A 23,886-nucleotide genomic window follows, 5' to 3' on the forward strand; every position below is an offset into this window, starting at 1 on the left:
TAAATTTTCATTATGCGCGCCTTCGGCCGTCCACGCGGTAACGGTTTTTAGGCAGCAGCGCGTAACGACTCCAGCTTCTGAGAGAGTCCAGCAGGCTCGCCTGCCGCCGTGACCAGAGTCACATATTAATCGACGAGTAACTTCAGCAATTATATAACCCATCAGGTACCGCACTTCCCTCATTTAGTCTAACGTTATCAGCGAGATGCCTTGTCGCGTGTTGAGCCGGTGTCCAGGAATTCCACCGCCTGGGATACGATTGACATCGATTCAGGGAATGGCACACCTCATGAATTTTCGTGTCGGATTGCTCCGGTATGTGCGTTCAGTGTTCGAATATTAATCGAGCGTTTAGCGGTTAGACCCCAAAACGAAATGCGATCTCAGTCGGGCACAGCGTGGACGCTGTTCGCCTCCCGCATCGAAATCGGGCCAATGACAACGTGAATCACCTCGTGTATCGTGGATCCGATAACAGAACTCCTACAAGTTCATTCCGTAATATTGGTCCGTGATTGGCCCTTCACGCCGAAATTCGCGAACTCAAACGTCGGCGTCATCGCAAGGGCTCCGTAGAAATTATTTTTGTTCCACGTGATACCTTTGTGAAACGGAGTGACGGTTGAATTTTGAATTGGCGTTGCCGCCGCGCACAAGAGTCCGGTTGGTGACCCACCTGGCGTACGGAGAGACATTAATATTGTGTGTTATGTTATGACAGCATCAAAAGTCCAACGAGAGGTCAGCTGACTGATTCGGAGCTCAGTCGCTTTCGTGCATTGTTTCGAGTGATGAATGCAAATGAGTTCTCGTCCCTTGTTTCCACCGAACGACACGCCGATGGAACTTGACGTTGAAGTCGGCGGTCAACATGCTCGGCGATACTGTTGCGTCGTCGTCGCTGTTGTTAATGCAGTTCCAGCGGCCTGTCAAGTATATCCTTCAGATATTCGTTGCTCGGATTCCTGCCCTGTTGCTTGTACGACTTGTCTTCTCATTGCAAAAGCCTTCGATTTTTCTCGAGCTGAGACATGCCATTTCTGCTCCATACAACGAAAATACGTACCTGGTCCTTTCGAAATTTCCTCTCATCGTGGCGTCTACCTGATCGACATCTTCCGATCACTCATTTCGAATAAGCACGCCACCCGTTTGGGATATTCCGCTATTATCTAGTAGTAGCAAGCTTCATTTGACAATGATCGCTGGCGTACGCGGAGAGCCCTGAATGAGGCCCATCAACGCCATTCCGGAGTTGTTTGGATCCCCACCGATGATAATCCGGAAGATGATTGTGATCTGCGGAGGCTCCCCACTGGAGCTCGAGAATTTGTGGCTTGAGCTCGAGAATTTGTAGCTTGAGCTCGAAGACATAGAATGTGGCTTATGGACGACATACACATTGAGCTCGGAATTCTCTTTCAGATCGCCATGTGATCGTAGCCAGGAGCTCCCCGGAAGTAAAATACAATGGAGTCCACGGCGTCACCGAGGGCGCGGTACAAACAGCACCTACGCACACAGTCGGAGGATTTCAGCAACGCCAAATTCGGGCCGAACAGGTTAGTGTTACTCGCTGATCTCTCCAGCCGTCATGACGTGAATTTATTTTCGGAACCGGTGTTGCGAATACCGGATGGCTCCCATTCAGAATCACTTTCACCTCTTTTCCCTCCCTCGATACCGTCGATGCGAAATTCCTTCACAACAATTTTAGATCGATGCTTTGCGCCTGGCTTTTCCTTTGTCTTTTCCTTATTTCCTTCCTGACGCTTGCGGTGTCGGTTTGAAATCCGCTGCGGCCGAGAGGCGATCTGACACAAGTCAAGGCTGAAGCTCTGAAGCAATTCTATTCAATGTTTGTACGCAGAAGTGAGTAACAACCACGAAACTGATGGCTCGATACTGACCGCGGTGATGGCTCCGTCGCTCCCCCGATCACCAGCCGCCCCTCTTCAAGGTGCGGATACAATGCAAGCGAATTGCGCTCGAAGTTCCCCGAGCATCCCAAGCGAGGCCGGGACTTGGTGCATCAAACGTCGTGGGCACGATTCAAATACTATTCACTGGAACAGCGTCTGAAACACTGAGACGAGATTCTAAGCTCGCCGAGACGATCGGGAGGATCTGCAAAGCTGACGGCCATCGGGGTTCCTGGCCTCTGCGAAATTACTTTCCAAGAGTATCTGGCACCCCACGCGACCGCAACGAATAGAGGGAGTCGCTCGCGTGGGATCGTCTGTCAGGGAATCGAAAGACATTTTTGATTTTAACACAGTCATTTCCCCGTGTGGGTGGCTTTTGGATCAAGCGTGTTTGACGGATCGAGCTTTTGGACTCAACCCAGGATAGCTATTGACGCGAGAAATCGTAGACCCGCGAATGAACTTGAATATAAATGGTGGGACTCATTGGATCTGGATACGCAGACATCTCCGTTGGAGTCGACACCGACTCCCGATGCAGATACTGGCTTATTAGTTATCAGAAGCGATCATCTGTCCGACACTCCCAGCATGGGGCTGGTCTCGGCCCAGGAAAGGGCTCCCAGAGAAAAAAAATCTAACGCAACTTTGCGGTGATCAGATGTGTGCTACGGAAACTCTGGAAACTGACTTGGATCTCTATTTCAGAATCATGGCCAGCCCAGAACGAGGCGCGGTTGACGATGCCTACAGTCTGTGCTCGGACGAGTCTTCGATATGCAGCGCCGCGTCCACCGGGACGCGTGACGAAAGTATCGACGAAGTGTATATTCGGGTGAAACAGCGCGAAGAACTTCATCTTTGGCCACTGAAAGAAGATCTGGCCGACTGGCTCAACACAATCTTAGGTGAGTGCGATTTTCGGACCAAGCCCGAATGCCACTGTTTCCGAAGACCGGGGGAATTGAAAAACAACTTCATAGATTGACACCACAATTCACCTTCGTATTGCTCAATCCTCACTAAAAAAAAACTGACCGGATATCTGAATTCCAAAAAATATATATATAAAAGCGACAACTCGAGATATCGTTGGCTCGATGGGGTACTTGGGGGAAAAAAGGATTCAAGGTCTGCAAACGATGCGGCGAACAGATTTCTTTTTTTCATCACGTCTCAAAGCAGTCCATCTGTCTGTGATCCGATTGTCCTTGTGTCGTCATTGTGGACCAGTTTTTACATCCTTTATTTTCTCCGCCTCTCAATCGAAATTTTTCCTCGGCTTCATTCCTCCCTTTCTGTCGATCAGACGGCGAATCAGCGAATGCATGTTTCCCATTACATGCGTTGGTCCAAGATCACGTTTATGCGTGAGTATCGTTCTCGTCAATCGGGGAAAGTCCATCGAGAGTTTTCCTCGTTGACAGACATGTACTGGAGGGGAAATTCATTTTTAAGGAAGACGGGATCGGGAGAACCGAGTTGGTTTTCGTGGATTCACGTCTAAGCGCTTACGGAAAATATTGGGGATGTTGTCGCCAGCCTTGCACCTCGAATCTCGCGGAGAAACGGCTCGACCGAGAACCGATCCTCGACGGAGGGGTAGTTCGGTTCGGCAAGCGAGCCGAGAGCCGTCAGACTGACGAAGCGACCGACCGACCGACACCATGGCTCAAGCTTCCTCGAGAATTTGGCTTCTTGTGGCCGTATTTCCAAGTTCTGGCCGGATCGGCTCTTTCTGCCAGCGCAAACAAAGCTGGCGGAGTCAGAACAATTCCAACCGCTAGGCGATAGTCGACTCCGGCTCCAAGAGCTCAAGTTTTGAGAAACGACTTCTGCCGGAAGCAGTTGTAATAGCTTGCTCGGTGATTCATCGCTTGCTTCGGCTTGAGGTCGTTTCGGCCATATTTTTCTGTGATTATAGCGCATAATAGGTGGTAGTTCTCGTTTATCCTTCGAATGTGGGATTGACGTTTAGAATACCAAAACTAGAGTCGCGGAGAATGAAATCGGGCGGAAAAACTGGAAGATTGTCATCAGATGTGGTCGCTACGTGATTCATCAACCCCGGAATATTCTCTTCTGTTTCAGACACAGAGGACATCACAGCCGACAACTTCATGAGCAAGCTGGACAACGGTGTGGTAGTTTGCAAACTCGCGAGACTCATACAGATGAGGGCGCAGATGATTGAAGACGAAACCAAAACTAAGGTGAGTGAGTGCACATGGGGGGCGTCGCGTCGATTATACATCATGCATGGGACGTCAATTCATCATCGCATGCTTCTCGTCTTCTCTCATCTTCAGTCCAGCTGAAGCATTGCGTCATTTTCTTCACGACGATCCCCATCCGTCTATTTTCGCGGGTCCCATCCATTCCTACACAGCTCCGAAAAAACTCACGCAGAAATGTTCTTCTGCGGCCGCCGCTCGATCGAAATCCGTTGGGCTCATTTTTCTCGGTTGTGGGCGATATGGTTTTTGTTGGACTTGTTTCTTCTCTCTGTGCCGATGGTCAACGTACTTGACACCTACTTACAAGAGCAAACGACAGCGGTACCGAACGACAAAAGCAATTTCGGACGTCATTCATCTCGTGAGCACGTTCCGTTTTGACTTGTTACGCTCGCTCGCGGCCCGCTCGGCCCCTTGTTCATCGTCCAAGCAAAAACACTGCAGCATTACGATTCCCGATATTTTGTGAAATATCATTCGTCTATCATAAATCATCAGATATTTCTACGACTGAGTTAGCTTCCTCCCTCGGCGCGTTTGCCATCTATTCTTATGTGTCGGAGGGAGAAGATGTCCATTATCTCATGTTGAAGGAAGAATATAAGTCGTTCACACCGCTCAAACTAAAAACTTGGAAGTCCTCCATTCAAGAGCGTGAATGAGAAGGCCGAGCATTTTAATAACGAGTGAATGGCTCTCTACGCGTCTGAACACTCACTGAGGGAAGACAGCATATTAATAGCTCCCTCTTTCCTGGTCATTATCCACACAGAAGTGTGAATAATTCTGTTTCGGGAACGATCTCGTGGCAGACCCCCGGAATCCGAAGGAGTGCGATCATCGCAGGCGTCGGACTTTGTTTTGACAGAAGGGACGAAACTGGAGGATTTTCCGACATCACAACGCAACGGAGGAAACGCTCTCTTGGAGCGCCCCGTCTCCCGTCTGCCTCTCGTGCGCTTCGAATTCCCTTACACTTCATCAATTTCTTCAATTTGAGCAGAACCTCATCTGACTTCCTCGAGGTAGCTGAGTAGCAATGCACTATGCGAAATTCTAAATCCGATCCGATCTGGAGGGAGGTACCGCGGGAGGCGATATCGCGACCTCATGGACCCACCCGAGAGACAAGTTGAAGTCTCGAGTTGCCGTTTTCTCAGCAAACTCTCTCATGAGTCGAAGCAGAGATTCACGACCATTCCATCAAGTTCTTCAAACCACTGTGAGACTTGAAATTCGACGCTCCCTCTCCCTCCTCATATTTCTGTGGAGTCGGTGACCATCTCCCGGGTACTCCGAGGATATAGCGGCAAAACCAGCGAAAGAGGATGCTATTGAGTTTGTCACGCCTGAGAATCTCTTCAAGGATTACGATGAAGGAGAGAAGATCTGTAGGTAGCCGCACGGTCTGACGGGCCACATAATTTCAACCCCTTGTTGCGAGAGAATGTCAGATTAATCTTCAGTCTTTGATATGAACGTTTTCTGCCGTTTGGGAGGGGAGAAACAGCCGACGAGCTGTTCCGCTATTCCGTCGCCTATCTCACCGTGAGCTTGCGCAGCGAAAATTGCTGTGCCTTCTTCGTCTCCCTTCTGTGCGAGTCTACCTCGACTCGTTCATTGCTCCAAAGACGGCAGAGTGAGGCCAGATTATTATAGTAAATATAAAAGCGATATTTCAGTTCATTCCGTTCAATTTATTCCCTCCTCTGGAGGAAATCATTCCAAAACAAATCACAGCCCAGGAACAACACCTCGCTGCGAATTCCGCCGCGTTTTCACATGCCGGTGGTGGGCCGGCAGGGATCGAAGTCGGGGGCCAGAGCCCTGGACGCCTATAGCGAGCGAGCGAGCGGGCGGGCGGGGAGGCAGACAGACACCGATGTTCTTCAAAATTTAGTTTCAGGGCGTTTCCGCTTTTGATCCAATTGGACACAGAAGCAGCCATAAATGTTTATCATTGACAGACGGACAAATACTCTCAGACGCACACACGCGCCTACCGGCTTGCCAATTTGCTAGGCTCGCCTGATCGACGCCCGCCGGCATCACCCGTCGATCGACCCGCCCGCAACTCGGCAAATCCAACATTTGCGTTGCAATTCGGGCATGACATCAAGGGTGTGATGCCCTGCTCAGATCTATTTACCACGAGCGAGGATAGCATCGCCGTCAGCGGATCATTTGATTCCGTTTGGAAGCTGAGATGCGTCGATCCAAATGAAGGCGAGAAAAAACTGAGGCAAACCCAATCATTGGTGTGGCGCGGCGTCTTCCCTCTGATGTCGAGAAAGGAGAGATTCCATCCCGACCGCGTGTCAAAACCGGCTCCGTCTCATCTAATACAATGCACTTGCTTAACAAACCTTGTACATACATGGCGCTCTTCACAAGGCTTTCGCTTCCGATTGGACAACGGCGGGCACCACAATTAACGACCGTAGTCAGGATAATGGTTCACGAAACTACAACGAAGAATCTTCGTTTTCCAGACAAATATCCCACCGTTCGACTTCAAGTGCTGGCCCGACGCGAAAAAAGGGAGTTTCTTCGCGAGGGACAATACAGAAAACTTCCTCAAATGGTGCCGAAAACTCCGAATCAATGAAGCCATCATGTTTGAGTCCGACGGTCTCGGTAAGTCGATTCCCCGAGGATCGCGAGATATAGATATGGGTGGGGGATCTCATGGGAAGAGCGCGGACTTCGAGACTGCTTTTCTGATCTATCGCGGTGCGCGAGTCGATGGGATCCCCCAGGAGTATCTCGGCAGCAGAAAAACTTCGGGAAGATCCGAGTGGGAGAACCCGAGCAGTGATTCTTCATTCCCGCAACACCCGAAGAAGACCGTCACTAGAACAAACGTCAGAAAACACGCTACGGTGGTCGGGCGCAGTTCTGATGAGAGGTCTGGGCTTCAACGCAGCGTCTGGACGGTAGCGTTTCCGAGCTCGGTTGAATTTTTTTTCCCAAGAGCGAGATTGAGCGCGAAGACGAATAGCTTCATAATGGGCTGACGCAGTGACGAGAACAGACGAGCTTTGAAAAAGATATCTCGACAAGACGCCCACACGGGCCCGTCGAACTCGGCAGCCATGGTCTTCGAAGGGCGGTCTCGGCGGCGGGCGTTTCAAATTTCCACTCCCGGCCAGACCGAGTCGGGATGAGAAATCAACGGAAATCATAGCCGTGTGTACACACGGATGCTCGAAACGACGGTGTCGGATGTTCGATGAGCATCGGGTACAGCGTGCCGACTGTCAAGGTCGGCGGAAGATTTCTGGCAGTCACCGCGGACTTCACGTCCTACCATCGAGGAAACCGATCGGGAATCGACATCAGTGGCTTCGATGAGAACAACAGAGGCTTTTCTTTAACTCACTCGGATGGCCTTAGACTGGCAGAACGCAGTTTTACAAAAAATATGCCACTGACAGTAGTCGAAGTCGCTAAAGTAGCATCATATCACCAAGTCTCTCAGCTACTCAACTAAGGGTGCTGATGGCCTGCTATTATCAGCGAGCCCAGCGAACGAAACAATGAGTCCCGTGCTCAGTGCGCTCACGACAGCGCGATCTGGAAGAATAAAAAACCTCTGATATCTCTGACAATTTACCAGCCGTACCTGGTGGTTGTTCGTTTCTCTTGATCGCTTCTACGGCGACGAGGGTATATTAGGGATAATTTGCCCGGAGGCGGACGTCGTTGTGAGGCTAGGCCACACGCATCGCGTTTCAGCATCAACGTCCTCATCGTGGGCGCTGGTGAGAACAGGTCGAGACGTTCCTTTGTCTTCTGGGCTTCAGCGCTCACGGGTTCCTCCGTACACCCAGTCGATCGGGCGAGCTTGATTGAAGTATTGTATCGACGAGTATGATGCGCTTATATCTTTTTCCCTCGCACGTAATTTATGGGAACGAGATCATAAATCAATCCAAGGGCGATCGTTTGCCATCACTCAAGCTCATCGTTTCTCTCGGAGCCCGTCTGCGAGCCGATTGAAGGAAGGCTCCATGAATGGTCCGAGAAATGATGGTTTTCTGATGGAGCGAAGGACAGTGTGTATCGTGTGCCAGACATGGTCATGGTGGCATCATGTCGCGTCTTTGTCGCGGGTCCAAGTTGGAACCGTCGACGGCAATAAGCAATAAATCGACGACTTTCTCGCGACGATCAGTAACATCGAACGTAATATAAGAGATCGATCCTCGAGTATATCTAGTACAGCTCTCCGGATCGCCGGAATCCACCTTGAAGGAAATTCGGAATGGAGCTCGCTGATCATAACAGCGATCGTCCTGGACGGACGGCTTGTTGCCTCAAAGCAGATGCTCAAAGAGCGTCGAAACCGTATTCCTATGTCGAGAGCAAGCTATACGGGACCCTTATGTTCTAAAGCCGTTTCAGTTGTGAGCGAAAGAGGCGAGTCCGTCGTGCTCCATGCCGTTTCGGGACTGAAGTATATCGATAGTGCGAATATATTTTATATTTTATTTTATTTATATTATAAACCGTGATTTTGTTCTCGTTTCAGTTCTCCATAGCCAGTCTAAAACGGTTCTGTTGTGTCTCCTCGAGCTCGGCAGAATCGCCTCGAGGCTAGGCATTGAAGCTCCGGGACTTGTCGAATTGGAAAAAGAAATCGAAAGAGAGGAGAAGCGCTTGAAGGACGAGGAGGAAGCCAGAAAAAGGTAAACTTGTTATCACCGATCAATTTGTCGGATCTGGCACAGTCCACATAGGAATGCAGTTCACCGAAAGGCCGGATCGGAGCTTATCGTTGCACCTATCCAATCATGGGGTTGACATCCCATATATCTTCGATATCGCATAAACATCCGTCGGGGACTCATGAGGAATTATTATAGCATTCATCTCCGAACCCCAACAAGAGCCCCGATCTTGATGAAATTCGCGGTACAATGAAGAAGAGAAAAAATGGAAAATATGGCCAACCTCGATCGAATTCTGTTCGTGCCGCGGGAGGAAGCGGAGAACTCATCTGTTTTCTGCTGTCGGCTCGAACCCACATGTGGGTATTGTCTTCCTGAGCGGTCGGGAGATCCGGGCATTTTTCAAACAGTAGAACCACAAACTCGACGCTACATAATTCAGTCAGATGCCGCGGACGTCGTCGCTGTCAAGAGTTGCTCGATCTTAGCTCAGTGTTTCGTTTCTTGATCCGTAAATAGATGAGAAAACGCATAAAGCCACCATTTGTGGTGGCCTCCCACGGAACTTCGAGAATGATTTAGGATCGACCCACCGAGGGGAAGAGAGGGATAGGCGAACGGAGAGAAACGAAAGGACGGCGGTGGTCTACCAATCCCAAATGCCACACACACACGGACGAGTGCAAACACTACATGACTTGTCACGATATGACATTCCGTGCTCGGCGAAAGCCGAACAATCCAGAGCCGGCTCACATCTAAAGACGCGGAAGCGCCAAGGGTGAGGTTCACCTGACTGCGCCGGGCCGTTGGGAAAAAAACGAATTTTTGACGATCTTGTCGCTGCTCATGAATGTGGCAAACCTCTCCGAAACCTCGTTCCTTTTGTGCATCTACCGGCTGCGAAACAGAAGGCCGATCCTCCTTCGGCCCTGCTGGACGGGTTCTCTCAGAACACGCTCTTCGAATCGCTTGTCGAAGCTGGCTGGGCGATATTGGCATAACTTTCCGACGATTGAATGCCAATTATCGTTCTGGGAGGTTTAGCTCCGCGACCGCTCCGTCGTGAAATGAGGGTGGCGATATGCGATTCATGTTCTGCATTCAGGCTGTCGATTGGCGCCTTCAGAGACCGACGAATTCACCAGAGACGCGTCACTCGGCCGCCAATCTGCTCCAGCAGAGCTAAAAATTGTAATAATTGAACTAATAATTGAATTGTAATAATAACTGAACCCACCGATATTTTGATTCATTGGAGCCCCGCCCGTATTCGCTTTCGTATCGGAAGCTCTTTCTCGAAAGAGCTAGGATCATGTTTTCGTCTCGAGACCAAGAAACATACCGATCTCCGGAAACAAATCCGACGGCGACTCGTTCCCTCCCCCAGCTGAGATTGATCATGATCACCGAGCTACCGAAATCAGGAGCGATCGATGTCCAAGAAGTTCCCTCTCGTCGGCCTAGTTTCGTCATCGTCTCTCATCGCCTTCTCTTTGGAAATTTCAGGCGAGAACTTGAAGAAGCCAAACGACTCGAGGTGACCTCCCCGGAATCCCGAGACATCACACCGACGCCCGACGGAACGTCGATCGCCAACTCTATCGAAAGTCACGACAGTGGAGTCGACGAGGTCGAGACGGACAACCTCCGACGGACCCCCCTGCGAGGATCTTCAATTCTCGACGGAAAGAGTCTCCGTTCCGAGAGTGGCGACAGCAACCAAGATAGTCTCGGCAGATCGCTACAGAGCTCACCGAACGGCTCCGTTGGTGACCTGTCGAGATGTTCGACTCCGTCTTCTACGGGCGGCGGATCGTGCGAGAAAAAGAATCGCACCTCGAAAATTCCAAAGAGCTTCATCCCGGTGTCGTCGGCGGCATCGGCGAAGAAGTCGCCCGTCAACGGAGGAAATTTCCGCGGCTTGAAGTTCGAACGCAGAGTCGCTTCCCGAGATAATCTCCACGCGAGCCATCAATCAAGCCCTAAGACAAATGGCGAAGAGCATAAAGAGAACGCGCGTACCAATGGTTACAGTAATTCGAGCAGACTGCAGTCAGCTCAAGCGGATCTTGCGGATATCAGTTGCGCTTCTGAAGTCATCGAAGAGGGCACCGATGTCCTCGATGCAAAGGTGAGATGGCTGTCCTCTCATTTCCCGGACGAATCTGAGGAGGAATCCCGTTGAACGCTAGAGTCCACGCGTAGCTACTTTACGGACGGTACAATGCAGGCGCGCCGGTCTGTCGTGTTCGCAGTATGAAATCGAGTTGCATCCATCCAGGGAGATCAATGACCACGTAGATACGGTCATTTGACAATGAGATGGTCGCGGGAAAAAAAAATGGAAACACTCCGAAACGATGCATTGTGTTTGCCGTTCCTCGATTCTGCCGAAGTTCTGCAGCTGACGCACGACTCCGATTAGTTTCGCGCTGCTCATTTTCCGCTCGCAGAAAGGAAAACGAAAAAATAAGGGAGGGACGCTTTTTTCAAACAAAATTAAAGAGAAATAACTCTACGTCCGCAGGTGAGACACATCACGCGTTGCGTTGCTGAGAAAGCTCGCAGAATCGTCGAGAAGCACGACGAACGACATGAAACGCAGAAGATCGTCGAAAGACAGGAGATTCCCTTGGTGGAACGGGTAGCTGAAGGCAGATACTGCATAGGGGGTCGGATCTATTTTGTTCGAGTGAGTACATTCCTCTTCATTTCGGCGGAGAATTCCCGTTTCGATGTCACAAGCCTCGGTATCCCGGCTTCTATCATGAGTTACAGTTCACCCTTGGTCACCGATCGATAAAAGATCCTTCCAATTTATTGCAGTTGCTGAAAGAGAAGCACGTCATGATCAGGGTGGGAGGTGGCTGGGACACCCTCGAGCATTTCCTAAGCAGGCATGACACCATGAACGTGGTCTACATGAAGAGGAACGTGCGCTCGAAATCGCTCCATAATACCGCCACCTTGTACGAAGCAAGCACCCCCCTGAAGGTTAGTGCCGAGTGCCCAATACTCTTTGTGTGTCTTTATCTAGCCTGCGCATTGCTGGCGAAGTTCGACTCTGCATCGATATGCTCATCGCTGAGGAAGTCCATGGGATAATTTCGAAAACTTACCGGATTATCTTCATATCTTTCTTCCTTTTCTAGAGTACACCAGCTGACGATTGGCGGGGCTCAAATTGGAGCATGAGCTCGATGAGTTCTCAGGCTAGGTCCGAAGTTGATCGCAGTCTCACACCTAAACCAAAAGGTCAGTGTCTTTCGAAGGTATCATACCGGCTCGCAGCGAGATATCTCCCACCGTTGATGCAATCCATGTAATATCGCAGAAGTTGTACAGCCCATGCACCAGATTTTAAGAATTCGTTTGTTCCCAGGCGAGTCACGCCCGAGGTATCGCAGCGCGCATTCTGCGCCTCTGCAGCGGACGCAGCCATTCTTCACGCAGGCTGCGTCCTGCCGCTCTAGTGCCATTTGTCTGTTCGATACGAAATGAGCTTGCCGAAATGTTCGTTCTCACACCGCCAGCAGCTGCTTTGCAGGTGGCTATAGTCTTGTATAGCACCGAAGCAGAGCTAGTTGTATTGTATAGCATTCGCTATGCAACAGCCTCATGAAATAATTAATGAGAATTTGCGATCATGCGTGGCTTGTGGACAGTCGTCATCGACTGACGGGATCGACGGACGGACTGAGCAACTTCATCCGGAATGCGAAACTATAGGATGTCCTCCGAGGACTTTCCGTTCTCGGCTCTCTTTAAAGCGAGACAAATCAGAAAAACTCGATGCCAATGCGAGTATGCACTGGCTATGTATCATCGTTGAGCAATCCTGCTGCACGGATCCTGCCTTCCATTACATTAAAATTAAGGAAAGAACCTTCATATATTTCATGTTGCCAGTTGCTATTTAATATCTCACGGAATCCACGCATAAAGCCTGCATCATATTGTGAATCACGAGCTGTCTTCCGAATTTCAAGCAGAAAAAAACAGAGAACTCTGACTGTAGTTTGGCGTATCTCTGTAATCGCTTTGGGAGGGAATTTTCATGTGCGCTTTAGTTTGTGAGGCGCATGAACAATCAGAATCGAACGACAGCTCGTAGTGTCAGATTTTCCACCTGAATGAATAATGAATTGTAAGTTGTGGTTCGACTCATTCGTGGATTTGAAAATTTCGCCCGGACACTTCTCACTGTATACAAGTACACATCATTAGCTTGCCTTCAATGTTTGAAAACTAAGGAGTGTTATTCTAGAAGCTAATAAACAGTTTATCCAAGTTGGAATCCGCCATTTTCTCCTTCCGATCAGAGAATAAATAGCTTCCCGCTGGTCCGGGGAGGTGTAAGCCACAGAGTCTTCTTCCGAGAATAAGCCGCGGTCGGGATCGATGAAGTCCTTTCCACCGCGCTCTCCCCATCGTTTCGGTACCGAGGGCAAGGATCTCGCGAAATCAAGAGGACCATCACGGCCGGCAAGACCGCAAAGTCAGGAGGCCGTTCTCGGGAATCCCCATAGGCTCGCTGCTCCCAAGGGGGAGGAGATCGTTCTTGGGATTCTGTGCCCAACATCCAATAAAGGTAGATGGTACTTCGGAGCTTCAGTCGATCCTCATCCCGCCCGTCGGAGGAGCGGCGGTCGTGCAGCTGCGTATATGGTGCCTGTTGTTGAACGGTGAGAAAATCGAATCTACAAGCCTCAGATAAAGGGTGGAGACAGTCTCTTTGATTTCTCATGCTCATGTCGGGTCGGATTTATTTTCCAGATCAGCTGCATTGTACAGAGAATATCAATGACTTTCTTTCTTCCCCAACCAATCATGGAATTTGATCGTGATATCGTACCGATCCTATCGATTGATCTGCTATCAAAGATTGATGATGTCATACTCATTGTCCAATAATCAAACGGCTCACACATCATTATTGAGGGTTCTAACCATTCCTCTAGGAAATTTTCCAGCTCAGTCAGTCATATTCTACTGATTCATCCGTAACCTTCCACGCATCAAATGTTGTATACACAAGCAGATCTTATGCGCTGTATGCTCTTTGCTCATACTCGACCGCAAAATCCCCGCGTAGATTAACCCCCAGAGGCTCATGAGTCGAAATTCTCTCATGATTCGATTTCATTTTCACTCGACGTCTTAAGATACGCTCGGACCTGACAAAACAGACGTGAAATAGAGGTATCGGAAACCCTCTACTGCAAAAGTGTGCCAAATACCCGAACGGTGTGACGTTTTTACAAGCGCATCGTCGATTGAAGAGAGCCATAATGATAGCTCCGCCGGGGTCTTTTGTTAGCATTGGAGGCCGACATCCATCCTACTCCTATGGAGTGCTCATCGATAACTAGAAACATCGCTGGGTGAGGGGCAAGAAAAATCAGCTAGGTAATTAGTAATCACCCTCCTGGTGCGGAGAGGGAGTGAGTAAGGAGAATTTGATTATTTTATGTACAGTCCACGAGGTGAGGGAGACAACGATGTGAAGCTCAGTCAACAGAATAAGGATGTCGCTATTGGAACAGATGACAGAAACGGCCCCCGTAGACGTATTCTAGTGGGTGGAGTCATAGGTGCCTTCCTCTTTGTAGCCCGAGACGTATCCTGAGTCTTTGGGGGGATCCACGCGTCCTTCTTTACCCTGCGGGCGAACATTTAGTCACAGAGTTAGAGGCAACAGAATGCGGAGAGCGGAAATGAAGCGACAGAGGCCCATGCTTTTACGTCTTCCGTAGAATACTGTGCCTCATTATTAATACGTTGACATTTCTACATGTTTCGGGAGATTCCTGAGGTTTCTATGACGAACATCGTGCAGAATTGACACCGAGAAAAAATTGGTGGTACGTGCCGAGGTGTGGGATAGGTCGGAAGTGAGGGAATGATTCAAAATCAGGGATGAATCGTGAGGCGAGATTGGTTGCTGCCATGATGAGCACTGGGCATTATACCTTTCCTTTACCGGTATCGTCGAATCTTTGCTTGTGGGTCCCCGTATATTTGGTATGGTCCGTGAGTCTAGCGACCGCACCCGTTGCCGTAGCGCTCTGTAGAAAAAATGGTTCCTATGTACGTGATGAATTCGACCATCCACGGTGGTGAGGACCGGCTTTCAGAGAAGTGCGCGGTCGCATCGCGGCCTCGACGGCCTTGACCCCCACGAAAGTGGGTCACGCACCAAAGTGGACGCCCGTCTGCTTTGAAAGCCCGAGCGGACTATGACTCTTCAATTTATAGAACATCCGGCTATCAACCAACTCATCCGCAGTGGCAACAGGGTCCATGGAGAGACGTTGTCCCTCGAAGAGCGGCAAATAGTATCGATGTATCGACTGATTATTTTTACCTGAATTCTCGTTGCCGGCGGTCCGCACGCGCACAGCTTCTGTTTAATTTCTTCTAGGGGAACCTTCTTGTTCTTCGCGATTTCGTCCAAGAACTGTTCGTACTCTTTCTGCGTGAGAGCTTTTTTTGTCCTGCAGGAAAGAAGGAAAAATTTATGGTTGATTCCGTTCCACGCTCTGTCGTGGGATGTATCCTTGCACAGAAGAAACCTCCGCTAAGGGAAACTTGGGGAGAAATCGTGGTCACTTTGGACCATTGACGATTCTTCAGCTCGAGATTCCGTGGAGGAGAATTATTCGGTTTTCGCAAGTTTCCCCAGGCTCCATTTTCCTTCGACATCTCGAGTCTCGAGATAGCCCGAGGTCCGAGTATATTCCCCCTGGGTTAAAAGCGATGGCAAATGGTAGTACCGTCGAGTCTTATTGGTCGACTAAGCCGACGCATGAGGCGGATCGCCGGTGGTTATGACCCGATAAATTAGCACAGGTGATGGACGGACCCACCCCACCGCCGAGCACCAGTGATTGAAGAAACCAGCCTTGTATGAGGTAGCGCACTGTTGGTCAGGATTGGGTATGCACCTTGCTGTCTCTTCTCATCCCAAGGGTTCTCGCCAGCGCGGTGGCCACAGCCCATCAATGATCGACTCCGCCTAAGCTAAGGTCGAACATCCCAAGATTCTCGCATTCATTGCGCGCGCGTGCTCACTGAGGGCTCGAGGGGGCTGACATCCTCGTTCAGGGGCCCAGAGCTCGAGAGGAAGAACAATACTCAGCGTCAGAAGAAGGATATATCGTAATCTGCAGGGAAGAGATCGGACTCACTTGGCAATCTTCTTGAAGTAGATACCGGTATCGGTGGTTGTAATTTTTTTCCCATCGATGACCTTGCTCTGCTTGAACCACTTGTCAGAGTTCGATAGCGTTATCGCGTCGCCAGTCGATTTTGAGTCTCCGAACTTGGCGAAACTTTTGAATTGCTCCTGGAATGACGGCGTTTCCCCATCTGCGGGTGGGGATCCGGCAGATGCCGATGCAGGTCTCGCGTCATCACTCATTGCTGTAGAGAAGAAAGGAAACTGAGGTGAGTCGAGGAAGTTCGGGGATCGCACTACCCCTCTCGCGTAGCGTTGACTCTAGTGTTAGCGATAGACCAGCGCGAAATCTAGGCGGCCGCCGACTTCTTCCTTTTTTCTCTCTCGCATAAGCGGCTCGGACTATATTTTTGAATCGAAACAGGTCCCCGAGTCTTACCTCCTCTACCAAAGTCGCCTGTGAAGTCAGAAACGTTTGACGAACACGAATTTTTACGACCCTTATTCTATAAAGAGTAAGCCGATGGGGATTCCACCCTCGCGTTCGAGCAATGTAAGGGGACAATCACTCTACCGAAGATTTACTGCTATGTTTCCGCGGTTCCATAAAGGGATTCGAGTCGTCAAACTCTAGCATTCATAGTGGCCATGCACGAAAGCTCCGAGATGTCGGAACCGGAATCCGCACCGTCATGCAGGAAGTTGGCCAAGGCCGCAACTCTTATCGATTCACTCGATCGCCGACATATCGAATGACCTGAATCCGCTTCGATGTGTTCGATATCGGTTTGCCTCGGGAAGCTTTCTCCAAAGATAACTGGTTCCTCCGCACGCCGCGAGCGTAATCTGGATTCGGAAGTTACAATAATCCCCAAGGTGAGCGGGAGCTATCGCTAAAGGCTGGCAGCCATCCCGTCCAACGGCTGGAATGAGTCATTCCACCGAGTCGCCACCTCTTCCCCGGAGACCGCGCCTACTCGTGAGACTCCTGGGACTCGAAATCGAACTTGGCCCGCGAAATCAGGGTCAAGCGCAGTCTCTCTTCTCAAAATTCGAGATTGTGGAGTCTATACGCCTCAGGATCCAGGAACTCGATGGCATTCGATTTCGAGCGGCGCAATTTCGCGGGATCATTCCAGGAGAGCGGATCGCGAAGCCCGGATAAATTACGCCGAAATACCCGTGTCGCACCAAAAATGTTTCCGGGAATGAGATACTTCACGTTTGCAATACGTACCAGAATTTCGATGAATAACTTGTTGAGGCCCGAGATCGAAGTCTTCTTACTCGAACAGTACTCAGCCACGGAAGAGCCGTTATAAACAAACGCAAAGCTTCGAGCGGAGGAACGATGCGCTCGCGCAGTGCCGATCGGGGAGCCGCCTGGAGAGTCGAAGTCGAGGCTCTTGCAAGCTTGAACCCCGACCTCACAGCGCATGTAATGGAGCGCGAGTCCGCTCCGTTCCGCTCGCTGCAACGGTGTTATATTTTCCCATGCTGGTTACTCCCCGCGCGGCTTTTTCCCTTTTGATAATCCCTCTTCAGGGCTCGACTGACGGATTTCTCCCTCCAAGGTTCCCTTCATGAAGGAAAGTCTCGAGCTTACGACACTCTGAGGATCGTATCCAGGAAGTTCCGGTTCGTCATTTGCATAGTCTTCTCTAACCCTCACTGAGCTCACCGCGCACAAACACCGAGCTCGGAGTCGATTTTTACGGGGCAACGCACCGTGGGCTCAAAGCCTGGTCATTTTCGATTTCTGCATTTGGAAGCACGCTTCGAAGAATAAGCTTCTGAAAAGGCCCTTCTGAAGACGGCCGCATTTCGCATCGCTTCATCGCTTGTATCTGGTTTTTAGGCGAAGAACTTCCAGGACTAGGACCAGGTTGTTTTATAAGGCGGTAGTTGCCACAGCCTTCATTCTCGCACCTGCTCCAGATGGGCGCGTCTCGGAAGCCGTGACGATTCGGCTGAAGCCTCGCCCTGCCGCGTAAGTACATGGGTGGGGGCTACCGATGACAGCGAGAACCGTCACGGAAATACGAAAGTCGATGCTGCCGACGTCGTGGACTTCCAACAGGTCGACCTTCGACACAGCGTAGCCTCAGCGAAACGTAAGGTGCCGGACGAAAATAGCCGCATTGTCGACAAGTCTGACGGAATAAGACCCGCCACGGCGCGGCGTATCTCTGACTCATCCGTTGCCCGCTCGCTTGCTTGCTAGCTCGCTCTTCTATCGACCTCCGAGTTGAAAGATGGTTCGATTCAATCATTCGAAATTGACCCTGGAGCAAACGATCAGGTTTTCTGGGCTGGATCTGGTTTGAGCTCGTCAAAAGCCGAATTTCGACGTACCGAGAGTTCCCGGAGGGTTATTGCGACAGGAGCTCGATCCATGTCATGGGATCCGATCATCCCTATCAACCCTCACCGGATTTCTGAATGGAAGCGTGATGGAGAACCTGACGGAAGACTTGAGGGAAAAGATGACGGGAACTTTCAAGAAAATGCTGAGTTCCGTCTCAGCACCGACCTCTGCCATCACGAAGCTCACAGAGTGAAAGCGGTCTTCCACGGATTTTCTGAGTCACCCGCTTCGACGATAAGGGTCAAACCTGCCGACCACCGGACGATTCGTCGGTGGTGACCCTGACGAGGACAACGGTACTACGAGAGAAGAGGTCGACCTGCTCGAGGTTAGAATTGATTGTACCCAAACACAAACGGTGGAGTAGAAACAGGTGTCGGATTCCCGCCTTCTGAAGTGAAATTCTGGCCGTGCTCGGAAAACGAGCTATGTTTCAAACGTGACCAACGCCCTCGCGTTACCTTCGCCCCGCTCTGAGAACCGTTTTGCGAACTCAGCAATTCTTGAAGCATCAGCAAAAGAAGCGAAATATTGTCGCTGTCACTACCGCCTGGTTCTGAAATTGTGGTAGCCCGTGTCGTTGGCGAATGAGACGAGGAAGATTTCCTTCAGTGTGGGGAAACGCTCTGACAGTTGCGAATGAAGCTTCCTAATTAGAATTCCCCCATCGTCCTACACTCTCACAAGCGGTGCCGATATTTACTTTCGTATTGCGGGGAGCTGGAATATTCAGTCCGTGGCTTGCGGGAACACAGAACGACCTAATGAATCACACAGCTCGAATCCACCAATCGAGCGCGCTAGGCAGCCAGTCATTGACAGAGGGCGCTGGCTCGTTTCGTTTGGCGATGCTACATAGATGTCAGGCTCAATACGCGCCGTGACCATTCGAGGTCACGTGAAACTGGTACAGCAGACTGTCTTCCGAGACTAGTTCCGTAACGAAAATGTCACACCATGACGACAGTCTCCAGGGGGCGGCAGCCGCTCGCAACTCTGTCACACACGCTCACGGGGATTGAAAACACGTTGTCGAAGATCCCCAGGCGAGTCACAAAATCATCTCATGGCCTTGTAGATGGACATTCCGTGCAGTACCCTTCGAAAAATTCATAGGCCCAATTCTCCACGGTTCATCGTCATCGCTGTTGCCGGAGCCGCGGGGTTCAGTGATCGGTTCCGCCACATCAAGTTCCACACGAACTTTCTAGATACCGTTCTTGGCTGATCAGCGATTGAATCAGTCGGACGGCGGAGTCGCAGCGCGCTATTCAATGGCGCCGAAGCGCTCGATGGAAACGTCGCGGTGTCAGACAGAGATGACTTTCTGGGGGATGGCTGTCGTCGCTGTCGCTTTTCATGTCGAGGGGCCCCTAAATCCCCCGCCGAAAATGAACAGGTCAACCCGCGAGATGATGGCAAAGATACCTACAATATGAAGAGAGCCTCCCGTGCCGACTGAGAAACGGCGAGTAATGATAGTAATCGATGATGATTCAATGGGCGCCATCTATGAGTACTCCGGAGCCAGGACCGAAGATTTCCCTCGACAAAATGGATGTCCTCATGAAAGTAATCGACTTGACTCTGCATGAGGTACGGAGAACCCGGTGTTTCGAGACTAAAGTCCCAGTCGGCAGACTAACCTGAGTCCGGGGAAGATGACATCCGGTTTTCGCACAAATGTCACCGCTGAGTTCTCGATGAATATATGAGAAAAATGTAGCTCCGTTCACAAATAGTCTGGAGATCAACTAAGGCGCACCGCTACCAGAGATGAAAGTTTTCCAGGATGCCTGACGTTCGCACAGCGCGGGAGAGGCGTTCACTTGCTCACTGGAAAGGGTCAAGCGAAGGTATCATGGACTGCGCGTTATAGCACCGTAGGGGCGTACGGAGTGCAGATAACAAATTTGTATATCTCAAGTCGATGAATGAGCTAAAGGGCATCCCCTGCGATCCATCTTCATTGGTAACCAATCTCCTGGGGTGAATGAGTTCGCTTTTCCGCCGCTCCCGCAGAAATTCCTATCGCCGGAAAAATTGCCGTCATATATCACAGAATGATGAAACGCGGATCATTGAGAGAAATCTAAAACCATTCCCGTTTCGTTGAGGCGCTCTCTTCCGCATTGATTTCGTGCCTCGATGCCGAGGTGATCCATACTCGTTCCCTTCAGGCATTCGGGTCTCCGCTCCCTCGTCGCCGTATACTTAAGTAATGTGGGACGCCCCGAATAGAACCTGGACCCATGGAACATAGGAAATGGCGCACATCTTGATGTAAAGAGTTATCGATCTATCTGCCGGAGGGGATATCAGCGGATTCCACTCCAGAAGGAACCTCTTCCGTTCAAAAAAGTCAATCGAGCATCAAGGATCACAGCCCTGTGACCGAGTTCTACTCCCGGGCCGGGGGCCACGTACACGAACGTCTCGCGTTTCTTATGCTGTGAGGAACGAAACATAGCGCTACTGCTGTAGCTCCTCGCCACAGCTCCGAGGATCTCGCCGCCATCTGGGGCGCGAGAATTCACAAAAGCTGGAAAGCCCGAGTGCCAAGCATCATCGGAAGCGGATCTGGAGGCGTTACTTCCAGGTTTGAAAGAGTAGAGAGATTCGCGACGGATTCCACTCCATCGGGCATCGGAGTGGACGACTTTCGAGGAGGTTCTGCGGCGTCGCGCCCCGTAGCTTCCTCCCAAATCCGAGACCCTAACGGACACAGGCGAAAGAAGCAAGCCTACCGAAGATACCGGAGCGGTTGTTTGCTTTATGAAATGCTCTGCGAAGAGAGTGAATGTATAAGGCGAGTGAATCCTCGATTCCTGATCTCTCCTGAATCGTAAAATCCAAATACGTCTGGTTCTCATCAGACGAACTCGAACGGGATCAGCCCCGAAAGACGAATCATGGTTGGAGCTTTCGTTGGTAAGATCTTCAGAACGTTCCACTTCAGCAAGTTTATTTCGAGCGCGTCCGATCGAGCTCCGCCGAAAAATGTTTCCAATCAATCCTTAAGTTACTCAATTGATAAAAGTTTCGCATTTAAAAATATCCACATATTTGTCGATCACGATCAAAGGTGCGAGTATCTGTTCCGACGTTCACTCCATTCCCTCAACGGCGAAGCGATCTCGAGAGGAGCGTGGTAAGCTCTACAGGCGGTACGCTTCTTCGATCGCGGAGCCTCGAAGGAATATGACAGGCTCTTATGAGATTCCCGAAGAAAACCAACTTTTGAAGACCAATTCACGGAATTCGCGCATCGACTCGATCATATCTAGGTGATTCAATCACTTTTCATTCCGTGGCTCCGATATTATTCCGTCGGCAACCATCTGAGCAGTGACACCGAGTTTCCTGACGGCTTTTTCGGCAGCCACCTCTCGAGCTCTTTTCTCGGTTTTCGAGCTTATCGGATACGATAAGAAACTTGACCTCCCGACAAAAACCATGCAATAGTACACTTCTTCGAGCGGCATATATGTCAGCGAATAGGCCGGCGGTTTTAAAGCATGAGACGAACAATATGCTTCAAGGGCTTCGCATGGATCTTCCAATTCTCGCTCGGTATCTGGCTTGGTCCAATGGAATGCATCGCGAACGCGAGGCACAGCAGAGCGGGAGCTTTCGTCGAAGTGCACCTGGAGATTTGCTGATTTTCCTGAGGCGCCCGATGGCTTCCCTTGCATTGACTTGCTGTTTAAGGGAATGGGCGATGATTCTTTCGGAATGGGATTCGCATTTGATCTACACGCTCCGGAATCCGCGGCCTCGATCTTCGGCTCGGTATCTCCTTGCGTCGACGTGGATCCCGCGGAGAGCTCCGCTTCTCTCCGAGGTGGCGGTTGCCTCTCTTCAATAGATTCGAGCTCAAGAGCGGCGAGACATGACGAGAGATCGTATGGAGCTATGCCGTCTTCGTCAGAAGAGGGGTCTTCACAGCGACTCGAATCGAGATCTTGTGGATTTGCGCCGAGAGCACGGTAAAAAGCCGTTTCTCTCCGTGGGGAGAAGGTCTGATTGAGTTCTGGCGGAGGGCTCCTCGCTCTGCTCTCGAACTCGCCTTCCGAGCTATTCCCTCGCCCAGCGAAATCGGGGCATCTGGCCATGGTTTTGATTTCCATCAATTCTTTGTTTCCAGGCTTACCATGGTCAGGGGAAAAATGGTATCCGGAATCGTCACTTAGCATCGACAAATCGTTCAGAGAAGATTTCCGCGCACCTCTCGTGAAGCGTTGCGTGTTCTTCGCACGACTGGTGAACGAAATTCGTCTCTGTAATTGAGCTTCCTGGGATCTTCTGAGGGACCCGAATCCGTTCGACTCGAATGTCGACGCCGAAGAAGTGCTTCTCGGTCTGGCCCCCGGGTCTCGAGCGGGCGTGATGCTGCACTCGGGGGGACAGACTTTCCCAGCCAAGCCTTCGACATAGATCTGTTTGAGTTTGGATAGGACTTCGAGCTCTTTGTCCAAATCTCCGGTTTCTACGCTCTCCTCGATGTCTACGAACTGCAAAGAACCGGGAGCATAATGAGTACGGGCGGGTGACGTCGGTGAAGCAGGATAGTAATGCTCAACTGATAACAAAAATAATTAAGTGTATGCGGTGACTGACCGTATATTTTCCTTTCTCGCCTTTCTGAATGTGACGGGTTTCGAGCAAAATCTCCAGGATGCGTTCGATGGTCTCGTCCTCGAGATGGGGAAAATACTCATGGAAGGTTTTCTGGGTGACGGAGCCTGAAATCCGGCACACATGCCTGACCAAAAGCACCACCTGCTCGAAGGAGATCTCACAGTCGGCCTGAACCTTCATCATTGTGGCGTCCTCGTCGCGTGTTCGATGAATCCGAGGAGTTCGAAATCCCTCCTTCGGCCGACTGGAGGGTGGTCTCTCAGGATAAGCGCTCCGCGACCCGTCTCTCGGAAGAATTCGTCCTGGGTGGGGGCCCCTGCTCGTCTGTGTTCGATCAAACGAGAACTTCCATGGTCCCTTCAGCAGGAGGCAACTCTGGAGGATTCACCGCCCGGCAATCAAAACAACCCGGCCCCTGCGGTCGATGAAAGCGTGACCACTAGCACACGTGCATGCGATGTTCCACGAACTTGAGGCACGCCCGCACTCTTCGGGCCGACGTGACACATGGAGTGGATTGAGATGTCATGAGGACAACTTCACGGCGTCTGATTTTTATCTATGAAGCGACAGAAAACGAAGCTCGTGGAAGGACGCTACGGCGTACGGTGAACAGGGGTGGAGACTCGCGGGGCAAAGGGACAGCCGTTCAATCGGCGGACTGCCATTACAGAAACGCAAAGGGCTCCGCGGAACTTCGCGAGCTTCCAGAATCCTGGCAAGGTCCTCTGGCGAAAATTTCCCTGTCTCCAGGAAATGAATCCTGGAGAATTAGAAACCCATTGAATATGGTTTAGTTTTCAGGCTGTGGATCATTCACAGCATTTATTTAGAATAAGAGCTCCCGATGAGATGAATT

At 50.7% G+C, this 23,886-nt stretch overlaps 3 protein-coding genes across 3 annotated transcripts; 1 reads left to right on the forward strand and 2 right to left on the reverse strand.

Annotated features, from left to right (window-relative positions):
* The first annotated feature begins 1,470 nt into the window (after positions 1-1,470).
* LOC100899610 (GAS2-like protein 3) lies at positions 1,471-12,744 on the forward strand. The gene is given in 11 exon segments (XM_029111525.1): positions 1,471-1,562; positions 2,634-2,833; positions 4,017-4,138; positions 6,655-6,799; positions 8,697-8,853; positions 9,433-9,473; positions 10,350-10,969; positions 11,366-11,530; positions 11,665-11,843; positions 11,993-12,093; positions 12,221-12,744. Coding segments are annotated over 11 exon segments (1,941 nt in total). The 3' UTR covers positions 12,340-12,744.
* A 1,546-nt stretch (positions 12,745-14,290) lies between these two features.
* LOC100902068 (TPPP family protein CG45057) lies at positions 14,291-20,185 on the reverse strand. The gene is made up of 5 exons (XM_003743434.1): positions 20,033-20,185; positions 16,029-16,263; positions 15,206-15,335; positions 14,811-14,906; positions 14,291-14,500 (listed from the first exon to the last, which is right to left on the reverse strand). Exons 1-5 carry the CDS (start codon positions 20,052-20,054, stop codon positions 14,414-14,416), a joined length of 570 nt encoding a protein of 189 aa, XP_003743482.1. The 5' UTR covers positions 20,055-20,185; the 3' UTR covers positions 14,291-14,413.
* A 1,149-nt stretch (positions 20,186-21,334) lies between these two features.
* On the reverse strand, positions 21,335-23,438 carry LOC100899755 (uncharacterized). Its single transcript, XM_003743496.2, has 2 exons — positions 23,007-23,438; positions 21,335-22,900 (listed from the first exon to the last, which is right to left on the reverse strand). Exons 1-2 carry the CDS (start codon positions 23,208-23,210, stop codon positions 21,683-21,685), a joined length of 1,422 nt encoding a protein of 473 aa, XP_003743544.1. The 5' UTR covers positions 23,211-23,438; the 3' UTR covers positions 21,335-21,682.
* Positions 23,439-23,886: the final 448 nt, after the last annotated feature.

This window comes from Galendromus occidentalis, unplaced genomic scaffold (assembly GCF_000255335.2).
Source record: "Galendromus occidentalis unplaced genomic scaffold, Mocc_1.1 scf7180000077446, whole genome shotgun sequence".
Taxonomy (NCBI): domain Eukaryota; kingdom Metazoa; phylum Arthropoda; class Arachnida; order Mesostigmata; family Phytoseiidae; genus Galendromus; species Galendromus occidentalis.

Excerpts from the sequence above, each read along its gene's own strand:
- LOC100902068 (XM_003743434.1), bottom strand. The coding sequence starts at position 20,054 with ATGTCATCTTCCCCGGACTCAG. Across the intron at positions 16,264-20,032 it reads GTCATCTTCCCCGGACTCAG|CAATGAGTGATGACGCGAGA; the intron begins GTTAGTCTGCCG and ends TCTTCTCTACAG. Across the intron at positions 14,907-15,205 it reads CGCCGGCAACGAGAATTCAG|AGCGCTACGGCAACGGGTGC; the intron begins GTAAAAATAATC and ends TTTTTTCTACAG.
- LOC100899755 (XM_003743496.2), bottom strand. The coding sequence starts at position 23,210 with ATGATGAAGGTTCAGGCCGACTGTGAGATCTCCTTCGAGCAGGTGGTG. Across the intron at positions 22,901-23,006 it reads GCGAGAAAGGAAAATATACG|TTCGTAGACATCGAGGAGAG; the intron begins GTCAGTCACCGC and ends GGTTCTTTGCAG.